The sequence below is a fragment of the Hemitrygon akajei genome, chromosome 10 (assembly GCF_048418815.1).
Source record: "Hemitrygon akajei chromosome 10, sHemAka1.3, whole genome shotgun sequence".
NCBI classification, from domain to species: Eukaryota; Metazoa; Chordata; class Chondrichthyes; order Myliobatiformes; family Dasyatidae; genus Hemitrygon; species Hemitrygon akajei.
In genome coordinates, this window is record NC_133133.1 from 56822337 (window position 1) to 56845970 (window position 23634).

At 37.8% G+C, this 23634-nt stretch overlaps 1 protein-coding gene across 1 annotated transcript in view; it reads left to right on the forward strand.

The window, feature by feature from the left end:
• The first annotated feature begins 763 nt into the window (after positions 1-763).
• The window catches only part of hdac8 (histone deacetylase 8), a 106363-nt gene continuing 83492 nt past the window's right edge, over positions 764-23634 (forward strand). The window contains exons 1-2 of the mRNA XM_073058365.1: positions 764-918; positions 6882-6934. Coding sequence (XP_072914466.1) covers positions 808-918; positions 6882-6934 — 164 coding nt within the window. The 5' untranslated portion in view covers positions 764-807. The remainder of the gene's footprint in view (positions 919-6881; positions 6935-23634) is intronic.

The window sequence follows — 23634 nt, forward strand, 5'->3', positions numbered from 1 at the left end:
GGTTTTATTGCTAGTGGGCAAAGACCATTTCAATACCAATCAGCCAAAAAAGTGTTTATGTTGGAAATCTAAAATTAAAAATTAAAAAGCTGGGAACAGTCCGCGGGGCCAGGCAGTATGCAAAATATAGAAAGACGAACAGATTACAAATCAAAATAATCAGATAGCAAGAAACAACGTTTCAGGTTACAATTGTCTAGTTTAATTTCAATTAACTTTTTTTCCCTCTTTCCCAGTTTTTGACTTGAAACAGACGTGGAAATTGAGGAATCGGCGATGAAGATTCACCCTATCGATTTCATGGGAAAGAAGCTGATGAAATTCTTGTTGACGAGCGGATCGGGAACACCGTTATGAGAAACTTTCGCAGCAAATCTTGAAGCTGAAGTGACAGGCTTCTAATAACCACATCGATCTCTTTATTGTCAGGTACTATTTGAGCCGATGAGATTTCCTATGGTTCATATTTAATATTTTATTGGTATTTAAATTATATAATAAACATTTGTATTTTATTCAGGCGGTAGCGTCTTTTGTCCCTCTGATCAGAAGCATTCGGTTCCTACTAAAGGTTCACAGCAGTCGAACGTAATGTATGAAGTTGAGGTTTCATGATGCACACGTTCTGTTTGTCTTTGGGAACAAGGTCTTCCCAGTTCAGTACATACATGGTGACTCTCCGCCGAGCTGACGCTGCTGGTGGAGGCGGAATGGTCCTACAGCCAGGAACGATACTCGGACTCTTTTTCAGGTTGCACGGCGGACGAGTTGAGGGGAGCGCCACCCGGTGCCGGCGTTGTATCGGAGATGGAGGCGGAGGTAGAGGGTTTGGAGTCGCCCACCGTCATCAACACCATCTATATATACGCTCCCGATTATATCGAGAAATGCGACTCCCTTTCCAAGATCTCCCGGCGGGTAAGCGAGCGGTAAGGGGCTTGAGCTCAGGGCTCAGACCCTGAGGCCACGGGGTGGAGAATCGGAGTAACCGCCTGAGAGGTGGGCTGGAAGGTGCAGCGGGCCCGTCAGCGGCCAAAGGGACAGACTTTGGATGTATCAGAAATCAAAATAAATCACATCAGATAGCGGAGCGTAGGTGAGCACGCAGCGAAAGGCATGAGACAAACCTGCAGAAATGCAACTTTTCATTGACTCCTGGGAGCCTCCGACTTTGCTCAAAGTGGAGAAGGTGCACCCTAGATATTAATGAGAATCTAAGAACGTGCCTTGAGCACACAGAAGCCCTGTGTAGGAGGCACACCATTTAGTAAACTATCTATTCATCCTCCTGACAGCCACCACTAACCTGATTAGTATAGAAAAAAGTAGATTTTTCATTGGTCTTTTTAGCCTCCTCAGAACCCACAAAACGAGTTGTCTTAGATTTTAGGTATTGTGTAAGAATAAGGTTATGTCTGAAATGGCGAATGTAGATATTAAATGCTGAAGTGCTAATCAAGTCACCATCTCTGCACAGATAGTGACAAAATTCTTGATTCTTGTAGCCATGAGGAAGAGCTATACACACAGAATGCTGGAGGACCTCAGCAGGCCAGGCAGCATCTGTGAAAATGAATAAACAGTTGATGTTGTGGGTCGAGGCCCTTCTCCAGGACTGGAAAGGAAGGGGGAATATGCCAGAATAAAAAGGTGTGGGGGCGGGGGGAATGAGTTTCCGGCATCCCATAATCCTCCCAATAAGCTTAACAGGTGGTGGAATGATCTTGAGTCGTTAGAAGGTAAATCATATTGTGGAGTATATACAGCTTTTGCACTGCTTTGGTAGCAAATGGCTTGTTCCAATTAATCACCTAGTAAGCTACGGATGTTAACGTGCTGCTGAAGCAGAGCTTATTGTCATCTGCACAAATATGGAGGAACAGACACAAGGAAAAAGGTGCTTGCAGCTGTATCATTGGTGCAGAAATGCACAGAACATAAATCATACATACATTTTTCAAGACAGTGAGGAGACAAAAGAAACACTATCTGAAACAGACTATGGTAGCCTGTAGCATTCCATTGCTGATCGTTAGGCTTGGGCAAGTTGTTCGAGAACATGACGGCAGCTGTTCCTGAATTTGGTGGGATGGGACCTTAGGCTTTGGTACTTCCTGCCTGACGGTCACAATTAAAAGAGGGCATGATCCGGATGTAGCTTTGCTTTTTAGTTGCTGGAGTTAATCCTTAGATTAACTGTGTGGTCAATTCAAGTTTATGTATCTCAAGACTTGATGCTGGCTGCTTTGGTCAGAAGAGCTGGGAAAGGAGTTGACCATTGCTACCACCACGCTGGAGTTGAAGGCAAATGCAGTAGATGATTATAGGGCCACTGGTGTTTCCCTGAAGACTTCGTAGTAATATCCTGGGGCTGCATAAACAGGATTATTGAACAAACATGGGTGTTCCTGCTGGCTGAATGCAGTTTAATCACATTCTTTATCTACACCCCTTCATTCTCTGACAGCTAAAACTCAGCAGTGGATATGAGTGATTACCGTCTGGTCAGGGGTACCAGCAATGTAAATGGTCAAGCCCTCTCATCGATGTACAGGAGGGGGTTCAGGTGGTCCCTGTTTGAATGTCTGCAAGGACCTCATCCCCTTCCAGACTGTCTAGTGGATCACTGGCCCAACCACTGAAAGGGCCCAGCTTATTAGTATTCACTCCCCATTCAGGTTGAGTGACTGCCTTCAGATGGTTTGTGTATTTTCTTTCTCGGTGTGCCACGCCATTGAAGTTGTGGAACCTGATGTCTTTTCTGTAATTCGGATCCTTTCCCATCTATATTCCCCAATATTTTTTCTATTCTGAGCTATACAACTAATCTTTTATCTTCAGCAACCAGCCTTGATTACAGAGTACCATTAGCATTCTACTTTGACATATTGTTCACGACTTGCTGTCACACTATCTTGGTGTCTTGCATCTCAGTTTGTTGTGGATTTGCTTCCATCAGGTGTGGTCAGATCTAATGTAGCTGGCTGGTGTTCATCACTTAGGTTCTCTGCAAAGACACTATTACAGGATGTACTATCTCTTGCTCTGTCTGTGAGAGCCACAAGAAGTTGGGTCATATGGTTTATTCTGAGTTCAGTGTTTCCACTGGCTGCCTCACTGGGACTGTACACCAACACAGGCACCATTCATCTGGAACACCACTTGGGAGCAAAACCTGTCTTTTCCGCCAGCTCCTTTACCCTGTCTTGTCACCTGGCTGTGGGAGGGCTATCTTCTCTCCCTCTGGCTCTCTCTGATCTGCAATATGTTGTTGCTGCTTTGCTTGATCCTTCAATGTGTTACCCTGCTTGCAGTGGTCCTTCACCTGTCCATTTGATGTTCTTCTGCTGCTTTGCTTGCACTGATGTCTGCCCACTCGTTCTCTTTCTGTTTCTTAACTATTCCCTTTCTGGTGAGCCTTTACTTTAATCACTGCTACCTCCTCAGGCAGCTGCACTGCTTCTAACAGCCCTGGCTGAACTTGGCCCCTCCCCTTAGGACCTTCTGATATGATTCCCACGCATCACCTTGTCTCTCTGAGCCATGTTAGCTGCTCTGCAGCTCACATATATTTACTGTCCCTCAGCATAAACTGTGTGACCCAACTTCTTGTGGCTCTCACAGACAGAGCGACAGTTATTTTTCTTTTTCTGAGTTTATGTTAGCACCTTCCTTATTCAGTACGTCTGTTGCCAGGATAGTACTTTCGTTGTTTGGGCACACCAAAAAATCTATAGGAAGCTGCTCTCCCTCAGTCTCAAGTAGTGGGGGCCGACTTCTCTCCACCCTCATTGTTTCATCTCCTGCACTGGTGATATAAATGGCCTCTGCAGTCTTGGGCAAGGGTAAATCATTTATTGATACTGATGACCCTGTGTCCACTAACATTTCACATAGCTGGCCCCCTAATAACCCCTCGTGTATGACCACCACTGGCAATAGAGGCTGCTGTCAGCTATTTGTCCGACCTCACCAGCTGTGTAATCTGGTCAGCAGTCAAATCGGAAAGAGAGGGCTTTGCTTTAGATTCTGCTTGCTGTGTTGAGTGATACTCACACTTTGCTCCCTTTTCTCCATTGCTCCAATCATGACCTGAGAAACCGCAGCTGTAACAAATGATCTCTTTTACCCTCCCTCATCTTTTCCAGCAGTTCCTTCGTTGCTGGCACACAAAGCAAGCCACAGCAGCTACATTCACAACAGCCACTTTACGATTTCTTCCCCACCCCCCCCCATTCTGTCTCACCAGCCCATGATACTATCATGGAGCTGGTCAATTCCACCACTATCCCCAAATCTAAAACTTGCTGGTGGACTGATCTCAGACTTCCTTCAGCATTTTCAGGAAGCCTGGGTTGTCCCTCCCTGGATTATTCAACCCTGAATACTCATCATACGCTTGATATTTATGCTCTGCATAATCCATGGTTGGCTCTTCAGCTATCAAACCACTGACATCAGCATTCCCCAGTTATTGCCTCGTCTACCCCTTAACAAAGCAATACGTCTCTCCATTGCTGGCATTCCCAGTAATTGCCCATGTATTGTCCTGCACTCCATGGGCCACACTCTCCCAAATATTCCTCAAGCACTTCGCTTTTACCAACATATGTATATCTTTAGCGTGCACCTGGTGAATTTCAATCGTTTCTTCGAGCTTGCACCAGAATTCTGCACTCCCTCAAGCGACCTTAAGTGAGGGCCGCTCTGACAAAATGCTCTGCTTCTCCCCTGGGGGTGAAGGGTTTATGGATGGTTGTAGTCAAAGTTGAGGGCTGGCTCGGGTCATTGGCATTCTCGATCTGATGTTGCCTAACCTCATTCGGTGCCAACTGGGTGTAATCTCTCCCTCAAATATCTCCACACTAATTTCCACATGATAGAAAATATAAATGATGGATTAAAATTAAACAGTGCATACTTAAAATCGCAGTGTACGTACTCTGCAATTTGCCACTTATGTGCGTCTAAACTTATAATACCCGTTGTATTCCTTTACACTTAAAACTGTTATACCAAGGTTGCAGACTTATTCTTAAAACACACAAATGCACTCGCAATTGTGTCTGCTACTGTGTAGATCCCTGAACGAGTATACACACACTCCATTGGCATCCCGAATAGTCAGTAACCACCCTTTGCTACTGGTGGCCCTGTCTCACCAAATTAACACAAAGCTGTCTAGTCTCTTAACTGAAACACATGTGCATGCACGCGCACCGCATTACTTTTGTACCCACCAGTTCAGCTCTGCCGTGTTTGAGAAACTTCGTGAACCCGTGGTCACTGACCTGACCAGAACCAAGTGTGGTGCTAATTTTGAAAATACTCGCCCCATTTGGACTGCTGAAATCGCTGGCCACACGATGGGTCACGAATGTATCCTGGGCGAGCCCTTAAATGATGTGACGTGAGCAAAGACACCGAAGCTAGTGGATGTAGAAGTGTTTTATTTGACATAAATGAGCAGTAGGCATCCTATTGAGGCACTCTTGGACGAAGAGGCCAGCCTGATCCAATATTGCACGACATTTTTATGTGCTAAAGATCAAAGGTAACAGTAAGACAACTCTAGTTACAATGTTTCTACAAAGCTTCCTTAGAGTTACATATAGTTTTCGAACAACTCCTTCTTCACACCCACACCCAGAATGAACGTTAATTGCCACTGACTGTAGGCCACACTGGCAGGTATCTGAGGTCTAATTGATCAGAGCTGCATTCTAAATTCAATCTGCAATCCACACTCAACTCTGAAGATTGGTTGGTAATGAAATTAATATTTGCTATATACCCTAACTCCAGAATATACCCTAGAATCTTTCTGTTCATTTTACCCTGACCAAGCATATTTTTTTTCCGTTTCTACCATGTACAGGTTATAGCTGCCTCTTCTGAGGCAACAAAGACAATCAGCTTGAATGTTTAAAACTGTTTAAAGTGTAGAGTTATAAGCTTTGTTAACCAGCTCCTTCAGGTACTAGATTTAGGAACTTTTGGAAACGAGCTTCAAGATTCCGAGTGGTTTAGATTTCATGATTGGTGGAGAGCTAAAATACTTTTAATTTATGAAAGTGATTGTTTGGCTTGTTTGTGGTTTCATTTCAACTCTGTTGGTGCAGATTTCTAGGTGTGAGATTGAATGATATTAAGCCAGACACAAACTTCAGTTCAATTTCATTCCATGGCAGAATTCTTGGTGTACCAGTAGCACTCACCACTGAATTAGAAAATTATTGGTTTACCAACCTTCAATGAGATTATAACTAGGGAAGATCTGGCATCCTGACCTATTTTTTCAAGCAGCATCATTAAAAACAAAATAATTGACCATCTTATTCTGGCTTCTGACCTCTTTCCTTTCAGTCTTGATGGAGGGTCAACTGAAGCATCAACTGCTTATTCCTCTCCATAGATGCTGCCTGACTTGTTGAGTTCCTCTAAAATTTTGTGTGAGCTGTTCAAGATTTCCAGCATGTGCAGAATCTGTTGTGAAAATAATTGATCGTTTTTTGGTGTTGTTGGGATATATTAATTGCTATTTCCCTACAACACAAACTTGATTCTACTTGAGTATTTCAATGGTTTTGAAGATTATAATCAACCATTTCATTTGTGTTCCTAAGTTGGCTGAATGAAGCTATTTACATGTAAAAAAAAATTACCATTTTAAAAATGCAGGTGTTCCATGGGAAAAGTCCAAGCATCTGTTTGTTGTTTGCTAGTACAATGAGAGAGAAGTTGAACTGATCTATAAGGAATTAGCATGAATCAATGCTGTTGGTGCTCTGTTTTGTTGCTTTTGAAAGCTGGACATCTTTTTAGTACATTCATACCTTCACTTTGTGCTATTAATTAATTAACTTTCTTTTCTCTTCCAGGCTAGTATGGTCCACTCACTGATTGCTTCCTATGGATTGCTGAAATATATGAGGTACGGCCATATTATTTAGTCAAAGTATCTTCTCAGGCATCAAACTTCCCTTTAATACCATCAACGCATCCTGGCTTAATGCCCTTGGCTAAACAGAATTATTATTAGTAATATAGAAAATATAGAACTGTATGTTTTTCCTATCATTTGCTAGTGTTGATTTTAAGCTTTTCCTCACATGAGAAGAAAAACTTTCTTCAACAAGTGGAAACCCTTCTTACTTAGCTCCCAAGATACCTCATTTGTAGTTCATAAGTATTGTTTGCTTTACTGAGGTAGTTGCACAAAGAGATCTCTGAATGCAAACACCAATAAATAAAAGTTGCAGTGTTCTTTATTACAGCTTTTTTTGTTTATTTTTTAAAAAGCAAACTAGGATTTTTTGAGGGATTTAATTGATAACTATAGAAGTTGTGAATTAACATTCTTCAAACCCTAGTTAAACCACAGTTGAAATTCTGAGTATTTTAGGTTATAAGATCCTGCCCAAGTTTTGGTATCATCAGCAAGCTGAACATGCTTTTAAGATCTCTAGGCTACTTTCCTTCATTACAGTTTCATCAGATCAAGAGGAACAATTATTTTGTTCGTCTTTACACTTGTGTACTGGAAATGATGTTAAGCAGTCTTGAATCTTGATTGTAACCACATACAGGAAGAATAGGCTTTTTACATATAAGTCCAGTATGATAGGAAGGGGAGTCATGGGGTTGCACTGTTGGTTGCTAATTAAATCCTACCCTCAAAACTGCTGAAGAATCTTTGCAACCTGGCTAACCACCATCTGGCTTAAGACAGCTACTGTTTAGTAACTTCCAGAATTATTCCAAACTGATAAAAGTAACATTTTTGAGAAAATTTTCAAAATGTTTTAAGAAACTTTAGCATTTAAATAGTTTTGAATAGGTTTTGTCGGGAGTCTCCTGGTGGTGCTCATGGCGTGAGATTCAATTTTGTTTTGCTCCATTCCCTTTACTTCTATTACCTGTAGCCACCCTTATTTATTTTGTTTTATACCTACACTAGAAGGCTTATGTTATAGACATATTTTAGGATTTTGACTAAGTCGTTGGAAATGAATACCAGATCACGAGAAGCTAAAAATGGGAAAGACTCTGATCCTAATGGAAAAAAAGATGGTGATACAAAACCATCTAAGCAACCTCCTTTAACTTTTGAAACAATGTGGAAACTTCTAGATGATAAACTTACTCAAAAAATTGCTGTGTTCGAAGGATCTTTAAAGATGGTTGAGGATAATTTTATATCGCTTAAACATGAATTTGAACTACAGCAAGCAACAGTTTCAAAACTTGATGAAGGAGCTCACCAGAGAGACCGAAGGATTACAACTCTGGAATAAAGTATAGCTTCGATGTCTCAACAGCTGGATCGTTATAAATTCAAAGTTACCGACGTTGAAAATCGATCTCGAAGACAGAATCTACGGATAATCGGCCTGCCTGAAGATGTTGAGGAGGGTGATCCTATCAAGTTCTTTTCTCAATTTTTATTCGATGTGTTTGGCACAGAAGTTCTGGACGCCCCTCCATTAATCGACCGCGTTCATTGCACACCACGTCCAAAATCTTCTGCTGGTTCTAAACCAAGACCAGTTATTGTTCGTCTCCATTATGTTCATATTAAGGATCGTTTGATACGTTTTGCTCGGCGGAAAGGCATGTTCGAATTTAAAGGTTTCAAATTCTGCTTCGTTGAAGATTTCAGCCCCGAGGTTCTGAAGGAATGAATGGCATTTAAGCTGCTGATGTTGGAATTCTTTCGAATGGGTCTCAGACCATTCCTGCTGTTTCCTGCCTGATTGAGAATTGTCCTCTCTGATAATTCCCGTTGTCTCTTTAAGTCATTAAATGAAGCACAAAAATTTTACGACCAACTAACTTCCTCTGCTATGGTCTAATTAAGGTGTTCCGCTTTTTTGGTTTTTACTGAAATTTTTAAGCTATTTACCAGCTTACTGATCTGGTCAGTTAGAATGTGAGGGTTCCCTTTTTTGGTTTGTACTGTAGGTATTTTTAGTATTTCTAGATTCACTTTTCTGTTCCCTTTTGGGATTTTTTTATTTTTTGAAACTATTTAGTAGATGATTTGGTGTTCGATTTGTTTTTTGAGCAGAGATGCATTCATTCTCTCTTTTTTTACATTTTAAGATGTCATCCTGCACTCTTCTTCCCATAAGACTTTATTTTCTTGCTGTGTTATTTTCAATTGTTTATGTGTGAAAATAACCAACAACATGAATTGGTGTTTGTTTTTTTCCTTTTTCTGAAATACTAGTATTTTAGTACTCTGTTTTATGATTTCAACTTTTTTTTTAAATCACGGTAGATTTTTTTCTTGTTCTCTTTTTTGATAACTTTTTTCATATATTTTTTGGATTATGGGTGGCTTCTCTTTAAAAACTTTTATCTTTTGGGCTGGCATCAGGAGAGATGGGGGTAGATTTAGCTCTAGCTTATCTCTTGGCCAATCACTGGCCTATTTGTTGACTTTAGGAGGGCACGGAGCGACCGCTCCCTGCTGAACATCAACGGCTCCTTGGTAGAGATCGTAAAGAGCACCAAATTTCTTGGTGTTCACCTGATGGAGAATCTCACCTGGTCCCTCAACACCAGCTCCATAGCAAAGAAAGCCCAGCAGCGTCTCTACTTTTTGCGAAGGCTGAGGAAAGTCCATATCCCACCCCCCATCCTCATCACATTCTACAGGGGTGTATTGAGAGCATCCTGAGCAACTGCATCACTGCCTGGTTCAGAAATTGTACCATCTCGGATCGCAAAGACCCTGCAGCGGATAGTGAGGTCAGCTGAGAAGATCATCGGGGTCTCTCTTCCCGTCATAACGGACATTTACACTACACGCTGCATCTGCAAAGGAAACAGCATTATGAAGGACCCCATGCACCCATCATACAATGTCTTCTCCCTCCTGCCGTCTGGGAAAAGGCTCCGAAGCATTCGGGCTCTCACGACCAGACTATATAACAGTTTCTTCCCCCAAGCTATCAGACCCCTCAATACCCGAAGCCTGGACAGACACCTTGTCCTACTGTCCTGTTTATTATTTATTGTAATGCCGGTACTGTTTTTGTGCACTTTATGCAGTCCAGTGTAGGTCTGTAGTCTAGTATAGCTTTCTCTGTGTTTTTTTTATTATGTAGTTCAGTCTAGTTTTTGTACTGTGTCATGTAAACCATGGTCCTGAAAAACATTGTCTCATTTTTACTATGCACTGTACCAGCAGTTACAGTCGAAATTACAATAAAAGTTGACTTGACTTGACGACTTGATTTCCGGGTCTTTGTGGGTGGGGGGGAGGGGGTATCTTTCTTTTTAGATTAGATTTTTTCACCTGGGCTATTTTGAAACTACTGAAATGTCCGATATGTAGTAACTTCCAGTTCCTCTTTGAACCTTTCTTCCTTTTCCGGGTTCATGAGTTTGTATTCTGGTTAACCCTTTACGTACCATATTATTGATTTTACTATGATGGATAAGATTATTAATTTTGTGGAATACAAACGGTTTAAACCGTCCGATTAAACAGAAAAAAAATTTCAAAGTATTCCATAGAATGAATGCCCATATTATCTTTGCACAAAAAACTCATGTGAGGAAAGAGGATAATAAGCGTTTTTTTTAGGTTTTGGAAAGGTTAACAATACCATTCGAATTCTGAGGCCAAAGTGAAAGGAGTTTTTATTTTTATAGACTCTTCAATTTCATTTGTTCATTATGAAACAATTTCGGATCTGAATGGTAGATTTTTGTTAATTACTGGCCTACTGTGTAACAAAAAAGTGGTTATAGTTAATGTTTATGCTCCAAATGCTGACTGTCCTGAATTTTATAAACACTTATTTACAACCCTTCCCAATTTAAATGACTATATGTTGATAATGGGTGGAGATTTTAATTGCTGTTTAAATCATTCAGTGGATAGATCTAAGTCTAGTCAGGCACTTCCGAATAAATTGGCGACCTTTATTAATTCCTTTATGCTTGATTTTGGAATTTCAGAAATTTGGAGGTTTTTACATCCAAAGAATAAAGAGTTTTCATTCTTTTCACATGTATACCACAGTTATTCTAGAATTGACTGCTTTTTTATTGACTTTTGTTTAATTCCCTCTGTTACTGACTGCAATTACAATTCCATTGCCACCTCTGACCATGAGCCCCTGAAACTCTCTATTAAATTAATGGATACGCCTTCTAGTTTTGGACAATGGTGATTCAATTCTGTATTACTACAGGACTTGGACTTTGTGAATTTCATTGAGGAACAGATTGGTTTCTTCTTTTCAACAAATTCTACGGAAGAAATTTCCAGCGGGGTTCTATGGGATACTTTTAAAGCATATATCCGTGGGCAGATTATCTCGTATTTTGCTGGACTGAAAAAACGAATTATTAAAGAGATTCGTATGTGGGTTGATAAGATTAAAGCAATCGACAAGAGTCAGGAGCTTTATAAAAAGAGGGTTGAACTTCAAATGGAGCATAGTTTACTTTTAACATCCTTGATTGAAAATCAGTTAATTAAGTCTAGGAGTAAATTTTGTATACATAGTGATAAATCTGATAAACTATTGGCTAATCAATTGAAATCTGCTTCGGTTAAGTGTCAGATTGTTAAAATTCATAAACGAGATGGAACTATGATGGTTGATCATGATGAGATAAACAAATCTTTTCAAAAATTTTATACCTCCTTATATCAATCTGAATTTCCTGATGACCCCACTATAATGCACAAATTCTTAAGGAAATTGAATGTTCCAAAATGATCACCTAATGAATGTTTAGTATTAGATGCTCCTATTACAGAACAAGAAATAAAAGATGCTATTTCCACAATGAATTCAGGTAAAGCACCTGGCCCAGATGGCTACTCAGTAGAATTTTTAAAATCCTTCTCTAATATACTTCTCCCTGGTTATGTAGAATCTTTAAAGATGCATTATTTTGTAGGTAAATTACCACAATCTTTTTATGGTGCCTCTATTTCCTTAATTCTTAAAAAAGATAAAGATCCCACTTGAATGCGCATCATATAGACCTATTTCCTTATTGAATATGGATTCTAAGATCTTTTCTAAAATATTGGCAACTAGTTTGGAGAATATATTGCCTCAAATTATTTCTGTTGATCAGACCGGATTTATTAAAAACCGCTATTCGTCCTTTAATATTAGGAGATTAATGAATATCGTTTATACTCCCTCATCTAGAATTCCAGAATGTGTCATCTCATTGGATGCCGAGAAAGCGTTCGATAGAGTTGATGACCATACTTATTTAGTACGCTTGAGAAATTTAATTTTAGTCTGCAATTTATATCTTGGATTAAATTGATATATTATACCCCTATGGCTTCGGTACTTAGCGATAATATAAGATCTACTTTTTTTCAGTTGTTTCGTGACACTAGGCAAGGCTGTCCTCTTAGCCTGTTGTTATTTCTGCTTTTTACAATATTTTTATTCAGAAGAAAAAGAAACAAGATTTACAGAGTGCAACACATAGATACATCTCAACATAACTTGTGTACATTCATATATTGTAATAAAATTGATCAAAATGTTATAGCATAACACATAAAGGTATACCACTCTGTAATCAAAAATTTAAAGATAAGTCGTACATCATAAAAGAAATTTTTTATATAAAAAAAAGTGAACCCCCTACCAACTACCAAAGAAAAAAGCTGATGGATGATAATGGATAATTAGAAAAGAAAACATATTGGCTTAAGAAGAGAAGATAAAAATATACATAAAAGTCTGTGCACTGTTAAACTTTATAAATTGGAAAAGTAATTTAGGAAAGGTCCCCAGATATCATAAAAAGATTGTTTCGAATTTAAGACTGAGCAGCGGATCTTTTCTAAATTTAAATAAGACATAATATCACGTAGCCATTGAAGATGTGTAGGAGGGGTAGACTCCTTCCATTTAAGCAAGATTGCTCTCCTTGCTAAAAGAGAGGTAAAAACTAAAACCTGTAGGTTAGGAGTATTTAAAGTTATATCTTCATTTGCAATAATACCAAACAAGGCAGTAAGGGGATTTGGGTCAAATTGGACCCTAAAAAGTTGCGAGAAGGGTCTCACCAATATATAAAAGGCCACACTGGGAGCACCGGACACAATATATCACACCAGCCGACTCACAGGTGAAGTGTCGCCTCACCTGTGAGTTGGCTGGTGTGGTAGGGCCCCAAACAGTCCTTCCAGGTGAGGCGACACTTCACCTGTGAGTTGGCTGGTGTGGTATACTGCGTCCGGTGCTCCCGGTGAGACCTGACGCAGACTGGGAGACCGTTTCGCTGAACACCGACGCTCTGTCCGCCAGAGAAAGCAGGATCTCCCAGTGGCCACACATTTTAATTCCACGTCCCATTCCCATTCTGATATGTCTGTCCATGGCCTCCTCTACTGTCAAGATGAAGCCACACTCAGGTTGGAGGAACAACACCTTATATACCGTCTGGGTAGCCTCCAACCTGATGGCATGAACATTGACTTCTCTAACTTCTGTTAATGCCCCTCTCCTTCTTACCCCATCCCTGACATATTTAGTTTTTTTTCTCTCTGTCCATTACTCTGTCTGTTCTCCATCTCCCTCTGGTGCTCCCCTTCCCCTTTCTTTCTCCCTAGGCCTCCAGTCCCATGATCCTTTCCCTTCTCTAGCTCTGTATCCCTTTTGCCAATCACCTGTCTGGCTCTCAGCTTCACCCCTCTCCCTCCAGTCTTCTCCTATCATTTTGCACTTTCCCCTCCCTCTCCTACATTCAAATCTCTTACTGTCTTTCCTTTCAGTTAGTCCTGATGAAGGGTCTCAGCCTGAAACGTCAACAGTGCTTCTCCCTATAGATGCTGCCTGGCCTGCTGCGTTCCGCCAGCATTTTGTGTGTGTTGCTTGAATTTCCAGCATCTGCAGATTTCATCGTGTTTGCCTTTCAAATTATATGCAGATGATTTGTTACTATATATTTCAAATCCTGAGAAATCCATTCCTGCTGTTATATCCCTGCTTGCTCAGTTTAGTAACTTTTCTGGTTACAAACTGAATCTTAATAAGAGTGCAGTTAAATATGCAGTTTATCCAGTTTATAGACATTTACCATTTAGATTGGTTACTGATTATTTTACTTATCTAGGTGTTAAAATAACTAAAAAACATAAGGATTTATTTAACGTCAATTTTTTACCTTTAATAGACCAGGTTAAACAATCACTTACTAAATGGTCCTCACTGTCTATATCACTGATTGGTCAAATTAATGCTATTAAGATGATTATTTTACCTAAATTCTTATATCTTTTCCAATCGGTACCAATCTTTATTCCTAAATCCTTTTTTGATACTATTGACTCTAAAATTTTGTCTTATATATGGCAGAATAAAAATCCTAGGTTAAGTAAAAAATACTTGCAGAATCCCAAAAAGAATGGTGACCTGGCACTGCCAAATTTAAGATTTTATTATTGGGCAATTAATATACGATATTTAATATTTTGGGCGCAAGATGTGGATATTAATGTCAATCTGCAATAGGTTAGCCTTGAATGTAATACTGCATGAGGATTTTCATTGGTTTCCATCTTAGGGACTTGGTTCTTTCTAAATTGAATAAACAAATATTTAATCCAATAATTAAACATACATTACGAATATGATTTCAGTTTCGTAAATTTTTTGGCTTGAATTAATTTATTTTATCAAGACCTATTATATCTAATTTTTTCTTTCAACCCTCTGTCATGGATCAAGCCATTTTGGAATAGAAAATGAAGGATATAATATGTTTTCGTGATTTATTTTTGGATAACTGTTTCATGTCTTTTGAACAGTTGTCTAATAAATATAATTTGCCCAGATCCCTTTTTTTTTTAGATATTTACAGATCAGAGATTTTTTGAATACAATGTTTCATATCCAACCAATAGCACGGAAAAAGTTTTAGGCTTAAACCCTTATCAAAAGGGTTTAACTGCAATCATCATGTGATTATGAAAATACAGTCAGATATATCCGATAAAATTAAAAATAAATGGGAGAAAGCACTTCAACTTTCTTTATCTATAGAGAAAAGGGAGAAAATTTTTCAATTAGTTAACTTTTCTTCTGTTTTCTTCTATTTGTGCCAAACATACATTGATTCAATTTAAAGTGGTGTCCAAAGATAAATTAACTCGTTTTAACTCTCATATAAATCCGATCTGCGATAGATGTCATTCTGAGGTAGCCTCTCTGACTCATGTTTTGGTCTTGCCCTCTTTTGGAAAAATATTGGAAAGATATTTTTGATACATTTTCTACAGTTTTACACATTGATTTACAACCTCACCCTATCACTGCAATTTTTGGTTTACCAATGATTGATCTGCCCTCTTCAGCTCGGCGGATGATTGCATTTGCTACTTTAATGGCTAGAAGGTCTATTTTATTGAATTGGAAAGAGATGAATCCTCCAACTACATCTCAATGGTTTTCCCAAAGCATATCCTGTTTAAACTTAGAAAAAAATTAGAAGTGGTACCTTTGATCCCTCGGTTAAATTTGAAGAAACTTGGAGGCCATTTATCCAATACTTTCATAGAACATAGAACAGTACAGCACAGTACAGGCCCTTCGGCCCACAATGTTGTGCCGACCCTCAAACCCTGCCTCCCATATAACCCCCTACTTAAATTCCTCCATATACCTGTCTAGTAGTCTCTTAAACTTCACTAGTGTATCTGCCTCCACCACTGACTCAGGCAGTGCATTCCACGCACCAACCACTCTCTGAGTGAAAAACCTTCCTCTAATATCCCCCTTGAACTTCCCTCCCCTTACCTTAAAGCCATGTCCTCTTGTACTAAGCAGTGGTGCCCTGGGGAAGAGGCGCTTGCTGTCCACTCTGTCTATTCCTCTTAATATCTTGTACACCTCTATCATGTCTCCTCTCATCCTCCTTCTCTCCAAAGAGTAAAGCCCTAGCTCCCTTAATCTCTGATCATAATCCATACTCTCTAAACCAGGCAGCTTCCTGGTAAATCTCCTCTGTACCCTTTCCAATGCTTCCACATCCTTCCTATACTGAGGCGACCAGAAATGGACACAGTACTCCAAGTGTGGCCTAACTAGAGTTTTATAGAGCTGCATCATTACATCGCGTTTCTTAAACTCTGTCCCTCGACTTCTGAAAGCTAACACCCCATAAGCTTTCTTAACTACCCTATCTACCTGTGAGGCAACTTTCAGGGATCTGTGGACATGTACCCCCAGATCCCTCTGCTCCTCCACGCTACCAAGTATCCTGCCATTTACTTTATACTCTGCCTTGGAGTTTGTCCTTCCAAAGTGTACCACCTCACACTTCTCGGGGTTGAACTCCATCTGCCACTTCTCAGCCCACTTCTGCATCCTATCAATGTAATAGAATGTAATTTGACCTTTTCCGATTCCTTTATATTATTCATTAATTTGAGTAGAGGAGTGGAGTTGACGACATTAATAATTTTATCTGATATAATAGAATAGCCCTGCTTTGTTTAGTTTTTTTTTCTTTTTAAATCTTTTTATTAATTTTAAGAAAAACATAAGTGAAATATGATTACAAAACATTTGAGAGTACATAATTAATAGTTTAAATAGACAATCAGATATGTAATAATCAATATATAAGGCCTCCCAAACTCATAGTATTAATGTAAAAGAATCAAAAAAGAAAAAAAAAACCCAAAAAAACTAAAAGAAAACTTTAAAAAAAACTAACCAACGTGGGCAATTGCATAATGTTAAATACATACAGTAGTGCCGATAACTCCGAACCTCCATCCAAATAATTAAGGATAATAACAGTAAGGTTTAGGATCAGACCATTTAACTCATATGAAAATGTTGAATAAATGGTCTCCAAGTTTCCTCAAATTTAACTGAAGAATCAAAAACCACGCTTCTAATTTTTTCTAAACTCAAACAAGAAATAGTTTGAGAAAACCACTGAAATACAGTTGGAGGGTTAATTTCTTTCCAATTCAGTAAAATAGATCTTCTAGCCATTAATGTAACAAATGCAATCATTCGTTGAGATAAAGCGGATAGACGATTATTATCTATCATTGGTAAACCAAAAATTGCAGTAAAAGGATGCGGTTGGAAATTGATATTTAAAACTCTTGAAATAATATTAAAAATATCTTTCCAATAATTTTGTAAACAAGGACAAGACCAAAACATATGAGTCAATGAAGCAACATCAGAATGACATCTGTCACAGGTTGAATTAACATAAGAATAAAATCAAGCAAGTTTATCTTTGTGAGCTCTATGTACAACCTTAAATTGTATTAGGGCATGTTTAGCACAAATAGAGGACGAATTTACCAATGATAAAATTTTTTCCCATTGCTCAGTAGATATAGGACAATGCAATTCTTCTTGCCATTCCTTCTTAATTTTTTCTGATACATCTGGCTGTACACTCAGAATCATATTATAAATGATAGCTACTAAACCCTTTTGACAAGGATTGAGGGCTAAAATTCTTTCTGTAATGTCCAATGGACATTCTTTCGAAAAAGACTTTAATTCATTATACAGAAAATTTATGACTTGCAAATATCTAAAAAAATGGGTTTTAGGTAAATTATATTTATTAGATAGCTGTTCAAAGGACATAATGTTATCATCCAAAAACAGATCACGAAAACATGTTATACCTTTTGTTTTCCATAAAAGAAAAGCTTGATCTATAGATGAAGGCCGAAAGAAGTAGTTAGATATTATAGGACATGACAGCATAAACTTATTCAAGCCAAAAAATTTACGAAATTGAAACCAAGTTCGTAATGTATACTTGACTATGGGATTAGTTATCTGTTTATTCATTTTGAATAACGAAAAAGGAAGTGAAGATCCTAAGATTGAGATCAGTGAAAAATCTTGCACAGATTTACATTCCGAATTTACCCATTGTGGGCAAGCAGCTGTAGTCGATTCTTGTGTCCAGAATATTAAATACCGTATATTAACTGCCCAATAGTAAAATCTCAAGTTTGGTAGAGCCAAGCCGCCCTCCTTCTTAGGCTTCTGTAAATATTTTTTGCCTAGTCTAGGATTTTTGTTCTGCCACAAATAAGAAGATATTTTAGAGTCAACCATATCAAAAAAAGATTTAGGAATAAAAATTGGTAATGCTTGAAATAAATATAAAAATTTAGGTAGTATCATCATCTTAATGGCATTAACTCTGCCTACCAAAGACAAAGATAGTGGAGACCACCTATTAGCAAGTTGCTTAATTTGATCGATTAAAGGTAGAAAATTAATTTTAAATAAATCTTTATGTTTTTTAGTAATTTTAATACCTAAATAAGTAAAATAATCTGTAACAATTCTATATGGTACATGATTATAAATTGGAACATGCATATTTAATGGAAATAGTTCACTCTTATTAAAATTCAATTTATAGCCAGAAAAGTTACTAAATTGAGCGAGCAAAGAAGAAATAGCAGGAATAGATCTTTCAGGGTCAGATATATATAATAACAAGTCATCCGCATATAATGGTACCTTATACGTCGTCTCACCATGGGTAATACCGAAAATATTGGGTGATTCACGAATAGCTATAGCCAAGGGTTCTAAAGCAATGTCAAATAATAAAGGACTTAAAGGACAACCTTGCCTTGTACCACGAAATAGCTGAAAAAAAGGGGATCTTTGATTATTGGTAAAAACCAAAGCTAAGGGTTTATGGTATATTAATTTAATAATATATAAAATTATATTTTATATATAAATTTTGATATAAATTTTGAACTAAAATTAAAATGTTGCATTGTATTAAATAAATATGGCCATTCGACTCTATCAAATGCTTTTTCGGCATTAGGGAATTATAAAAATCTTGAAAGGCTTTATTTATCTCTTTGTGATCAATCGTCAAAGTACCATCTTGTTTACGAATCCTAGTAATCTGTCGTTTATCCGAAGCAATTTTCAATTGGTTAGCTAGTAATTTACCAGACTTATCTCCATATGTATAGAATTGGGCTTTTGATTTAATTAACTGACTTTCAATCGAGGAGGATAATAGTAAGCTATGCTCCATTTGAAGTTCCACTCTTTCTTTATAAAGTTCTTTGCTAGGGGTCATTGAATAAATCTTGTCAATTGCTTTGATTTTATCAACTAGTGTTAATATTTTAGAATTAGTTCGTTTCCTAACTCCAGCAGAATATGAAATAATCTGTCCACGAATATATGCCTTAAAAGTATCCCACAAAGTTCCACTAGAGATCTCTGCTGTAGAATATGTTGAGAAAAACAAATCAATTTGCTGTTTAATAAAGTTGACAAAGTCAGAATCCTGCAATAAAACAGGATTAAACCTCCAACCTTTAGTATTAATATATGAATCCGTCATCTTAATAGATAACTTCAAAGGTGCATGATCAGATATGGTAATAGAGTCATATTTACAATCCATAACATCTGTAAGTAAATGGTGATCAATGAAAAAGTAATCAATTCTTGAGTAATTATGGTAAACATGGGAAAAGTATGAAAACTCTTTGTCATTAGGGTGTAAAAAACGCCAAATTTCACAAATAGCTGAATCAATCATAAAAGAGTTAATGAGAGAAGCCGATTTATTCGGAAGAGTTTGGGTGGGCTTGGATCTATCCATCAAAGGGTTTAAACAACAGTTAAAATCCCCACCCATTATCAATCTATATTGATTCAAATTAGGAAAGGATGTAAATAAACATTTAAAAAATTCAGGACAATCAGTATTTGGAGCATAAACATTAACTAAAACAACTTTTTGATTAAAAAGTAGACCAGTAATAAGCAAAAATCTACCTTGCGGATCTGAAATTGTTTCATGATGTATAAAAGAAGTTGATGAATCTATAAAAATGGAAACACCTCTTACTTTGGCTTGCGAATTTGAGTGATACTGTTGGCCCTTCCAAAACCTAAACAACCGTTGACTATCCACCTTCCTTACATGAGTCTCTTGTACAAAAATAACAGTAGCATTCATTCTGTGGAATACTTTGAACGTTTTTTTCCGTTTGATCGGATGATTTAAACCATTAGTATTCCAAGAAACAAAGTTACTAGTCCTATCCATATTGACAATATTTATTACAGTTAACACATAAGTTTGAAAAAAAAGTGAACTCATGAACCCGGAAGAAGGAAGTAAGTTCAAGGAGAAACCGGAAGTCACGGCACTGCGACCATTTTTGTAGTTTCATATAAGCCCATGAAATAAAACTAAGCAGAAAGCAAGCAAAAAGAAAAGAAAAAAGAAAAATCCCCCTCCCTCCACCCTCAAAACCCCAGGAAAAATGCCAAAAAGAGGCAAGCAGGCAATCTAATACTAAAATTACCCCCGTGTCTCAAGACGGCAACTCAGACACAACAAAGTTAAAAAAAATACAAACAACCCACATTATAAGAGAGGGTTGGTGTAACAAAAGTTAAAATATAAAATTAGTATTATAAATGTATATAAACAAAAGGGTTAAAAAAGAATTAAAACGATAAAACCCATAAATGACTAATACTGGATTGGTATTTTAAATGAAAGTTTAAAACTTTCAAACACATCAAAACAGATATGACGTTCCAAGCACTAAAGTCTGTCGGGAAGAAGAAACGACATTTTATTTTTTTTTAAGAATCTTAATATTTAAATGTTAAGAGTATAAAAAAGTGTATATCAGCTTAAAAAGAAAAGCAAAAAGGAAAAAAAACCCTAATAAGTTATTTTCAACGCTAATAGATTAATAATATGGAAAAATAATAAAGTCAAAATAAACCCAGCAAAAAGAGCTTTAACCGTATATAAGAAATACATGTAAGCCATACCCAAAAAAAAACCAAACATCATTCTGTAACAGATCCAAATCTATAGGCTAAATTACATTAGTCAGCCCGATAGAATGTCATTGTTCCAGGAAACTTTGAGCATCCGCTGGAGATTTAAACAGCCGAAAAGTTCCGTCCTCAAGAGTGACTCTCAAGTGTGCTGGAAATAACAGCGCTTGCTTGCAGCCTTTCTGGTGAAATTTCGACATAACCGATCTAAAAGCCATTCTTGCCCTTAAGACTTCAGGGCTATGATCTTCCAGAATGCGAAATTTAAACTCTTGATAGCTGATCATACCCTTTTTCCGAGCCACCCGAATCAAACGTTCTTTGGTATGAGGGTAATGGATCCGGAGAATTACATGTCGTGGTTTCAAACTTGAATCAGACCGAAAACGGAAGACACGGTGTGCCCGATCGATTACCGGGAGAGAGTCCAGTACCTGTGGACCCAAGACATCCATTAGAAATTTAGAGAAGAAAACGGTAAGATCACCACTCTCAAATTTTTCCGGAATCCCAATTAACCGAAGATTTTGTTCAAATCAGTAATTTTAACTTTATAACGATCCATCTGTTGAGAAGTCGAAGTTTGCTCTTCTTGTATTTTTTCAATTATACGATCTTTCTTGCGAGCGGCTTCTTCAAGAGCCAAAATACTTGCTTGTTGTTTTTGTGATTCCAGTGAAAGTGTCTGGAGCTTTTCTTCAACCAGCTTCAAACGCTCATCAAACCGAAAAAGCTTTACGGTTATTTTTCTCTCCAGTTCTTCAAATTTGTCTTCTATAAGCTTCACAATTGTTTCTAAAGTTATCGGTTCTTTCGTCTGTTTCGATTCTTTTGCTCTAGACATTTCAGCAAGTTGAGAATAATTCAAATAGTTAAAAAGAAAAATTCTGTATGTTTAGACCCCTTTAGAATAAGTATAAGAAGATCCTTTAAGGGGTGTTTGTAGGTTAAAAAGACGAAAAAGGTTTGGAGCAAAGCCTAGAAGCGGTTTACTCCATGAGCGCCATCTTGAGACCATCTACCGGTAGTTTAGTTTTTAGTTCTGTTTAGTTTAGTTTACTTTGTTTTTTATTTTTCAATTTGGGGTATTTTTCCCATCTTTTTATTTCTTTGTATCTTGTCTATGTTAAGAGTTTGGAAGGTCAATTATATTGGTGTTGCCTATAGTTTCTATTCACATGTGTTAATTGCCGACAATGTAATCTCACTCCCTTTGTACTATTATGACCGCTATGTATTCGTCTTTGAAAAGTTCAATAAAAAGATTGAAAAAGAAAGAAAGAAAGGTTTTGTTAAAATACTAATCCCTTGCAATGGAGGGGAACTCCCTACTCAAGATTTAAACACGTGGATGGATTGTGGAGTCCACTGTCACAATCACAAAGTCATAATGATGCAGTGGAGGCCACTCAGCCCATCAAGTCCATTCAACTACCTTCTGTATAGTAATCAAGTCTTTCTCATTCTACCGTCTGCTTCAGAGGGTTTCCTCAACCCTCAAAGGCAGCGGTTCTGGCCATTACTGCCTAAAATTAAGAGACACAAGAGACTGCAGAAGTTGGAATCTGGAGCATCAAGTGATCAGAAAGGATGCAAGATGTTGATACAAAGCATTGACAATTTCTCATCCACACCCCACCCCCACCTTATAGGTGTTTCTCAAGCTGCTGAATTCCTTTAGTAGATTGTTTGTTGCTACGGAAAGGTCTTCCTCACAACTTCCCATAACTGTATTTCAAAATCTGATCTGTATCCTTGTATCATTAGGTAATTGTAATATTTTTTTTGTCTATTATCTAAACTTATAATAAGCTCATACTCTTATTAAATCCAGTATCACCCTCCTTTGTTCATAGAAAACATTCTCAGTAATTTCAACTTTATAAAATCCCTTATGCCTAGAAACATTTTGGCAAACCTATGCACTCTTGTCAAGTGTGGTGATCAGAAATTAACTTAATACTCTGTTTTTAGCATAACTGTTGTTTTATGAAGATCTGACTTAGCTACTCAACGTTTGTTCTCATTTTCTTTTGAAATCCAAGATGCCATATGCTTTGATAACTACCATTTCAATGTAAAATAAAACCGGGCAGCACAGTATCGTGGTGGCTAGCACAAAGCTTTGCAGTACAGGCATCCTGGGTTCATTTCCTACCACTGCCTGTAAAGAGTTTGTACATTCTCCCGGTGACTGCGTGGGTTTCCTCCAGCGCTCTGCTTTCCTCCCACTGTCCAAAGATGTACCATTTGGGAGGTTAATTGGTCATTGTAAATTGCCCTGTGATTAGGCTGGGATTAAACTGGGGGATTGCTGGGCACCGTGGACCCATTCCGCACTTCGTCTAAAGAAATCAAATCAATATGGTGGCAAATGCTGCTGGTTCACCTGTGCTGGCCTTGAAACCAGTGTGGTTGGCACTCTGGGTCAGTTAAAGACAGGGATTCATACAGACGTATGACTATTTTTGTTATATTTGGAAATGAACAGCCAACCATTTACACAATGCACTCCACTGATATGGAATGATGATTAACTTAATTTTCCAGATGTATTCTGTTGGATTATCCTACTAAATTAGCTAGCTGACACTTTCAAAACTGCTACCATTTACTCTTTTTATATCTGGTATGAGTTGTCAATACCTAATTGCTTTGATACAATTGCAGATTATACCTGTGATCTCTTATCTGTGTATCTTATGCATGTCTTTTGATTGTAAGCATTGACAATCTAATGGATAGCGAGAAGCCTTACTGATTGTTATGCTCCGTACTTGACATCTTA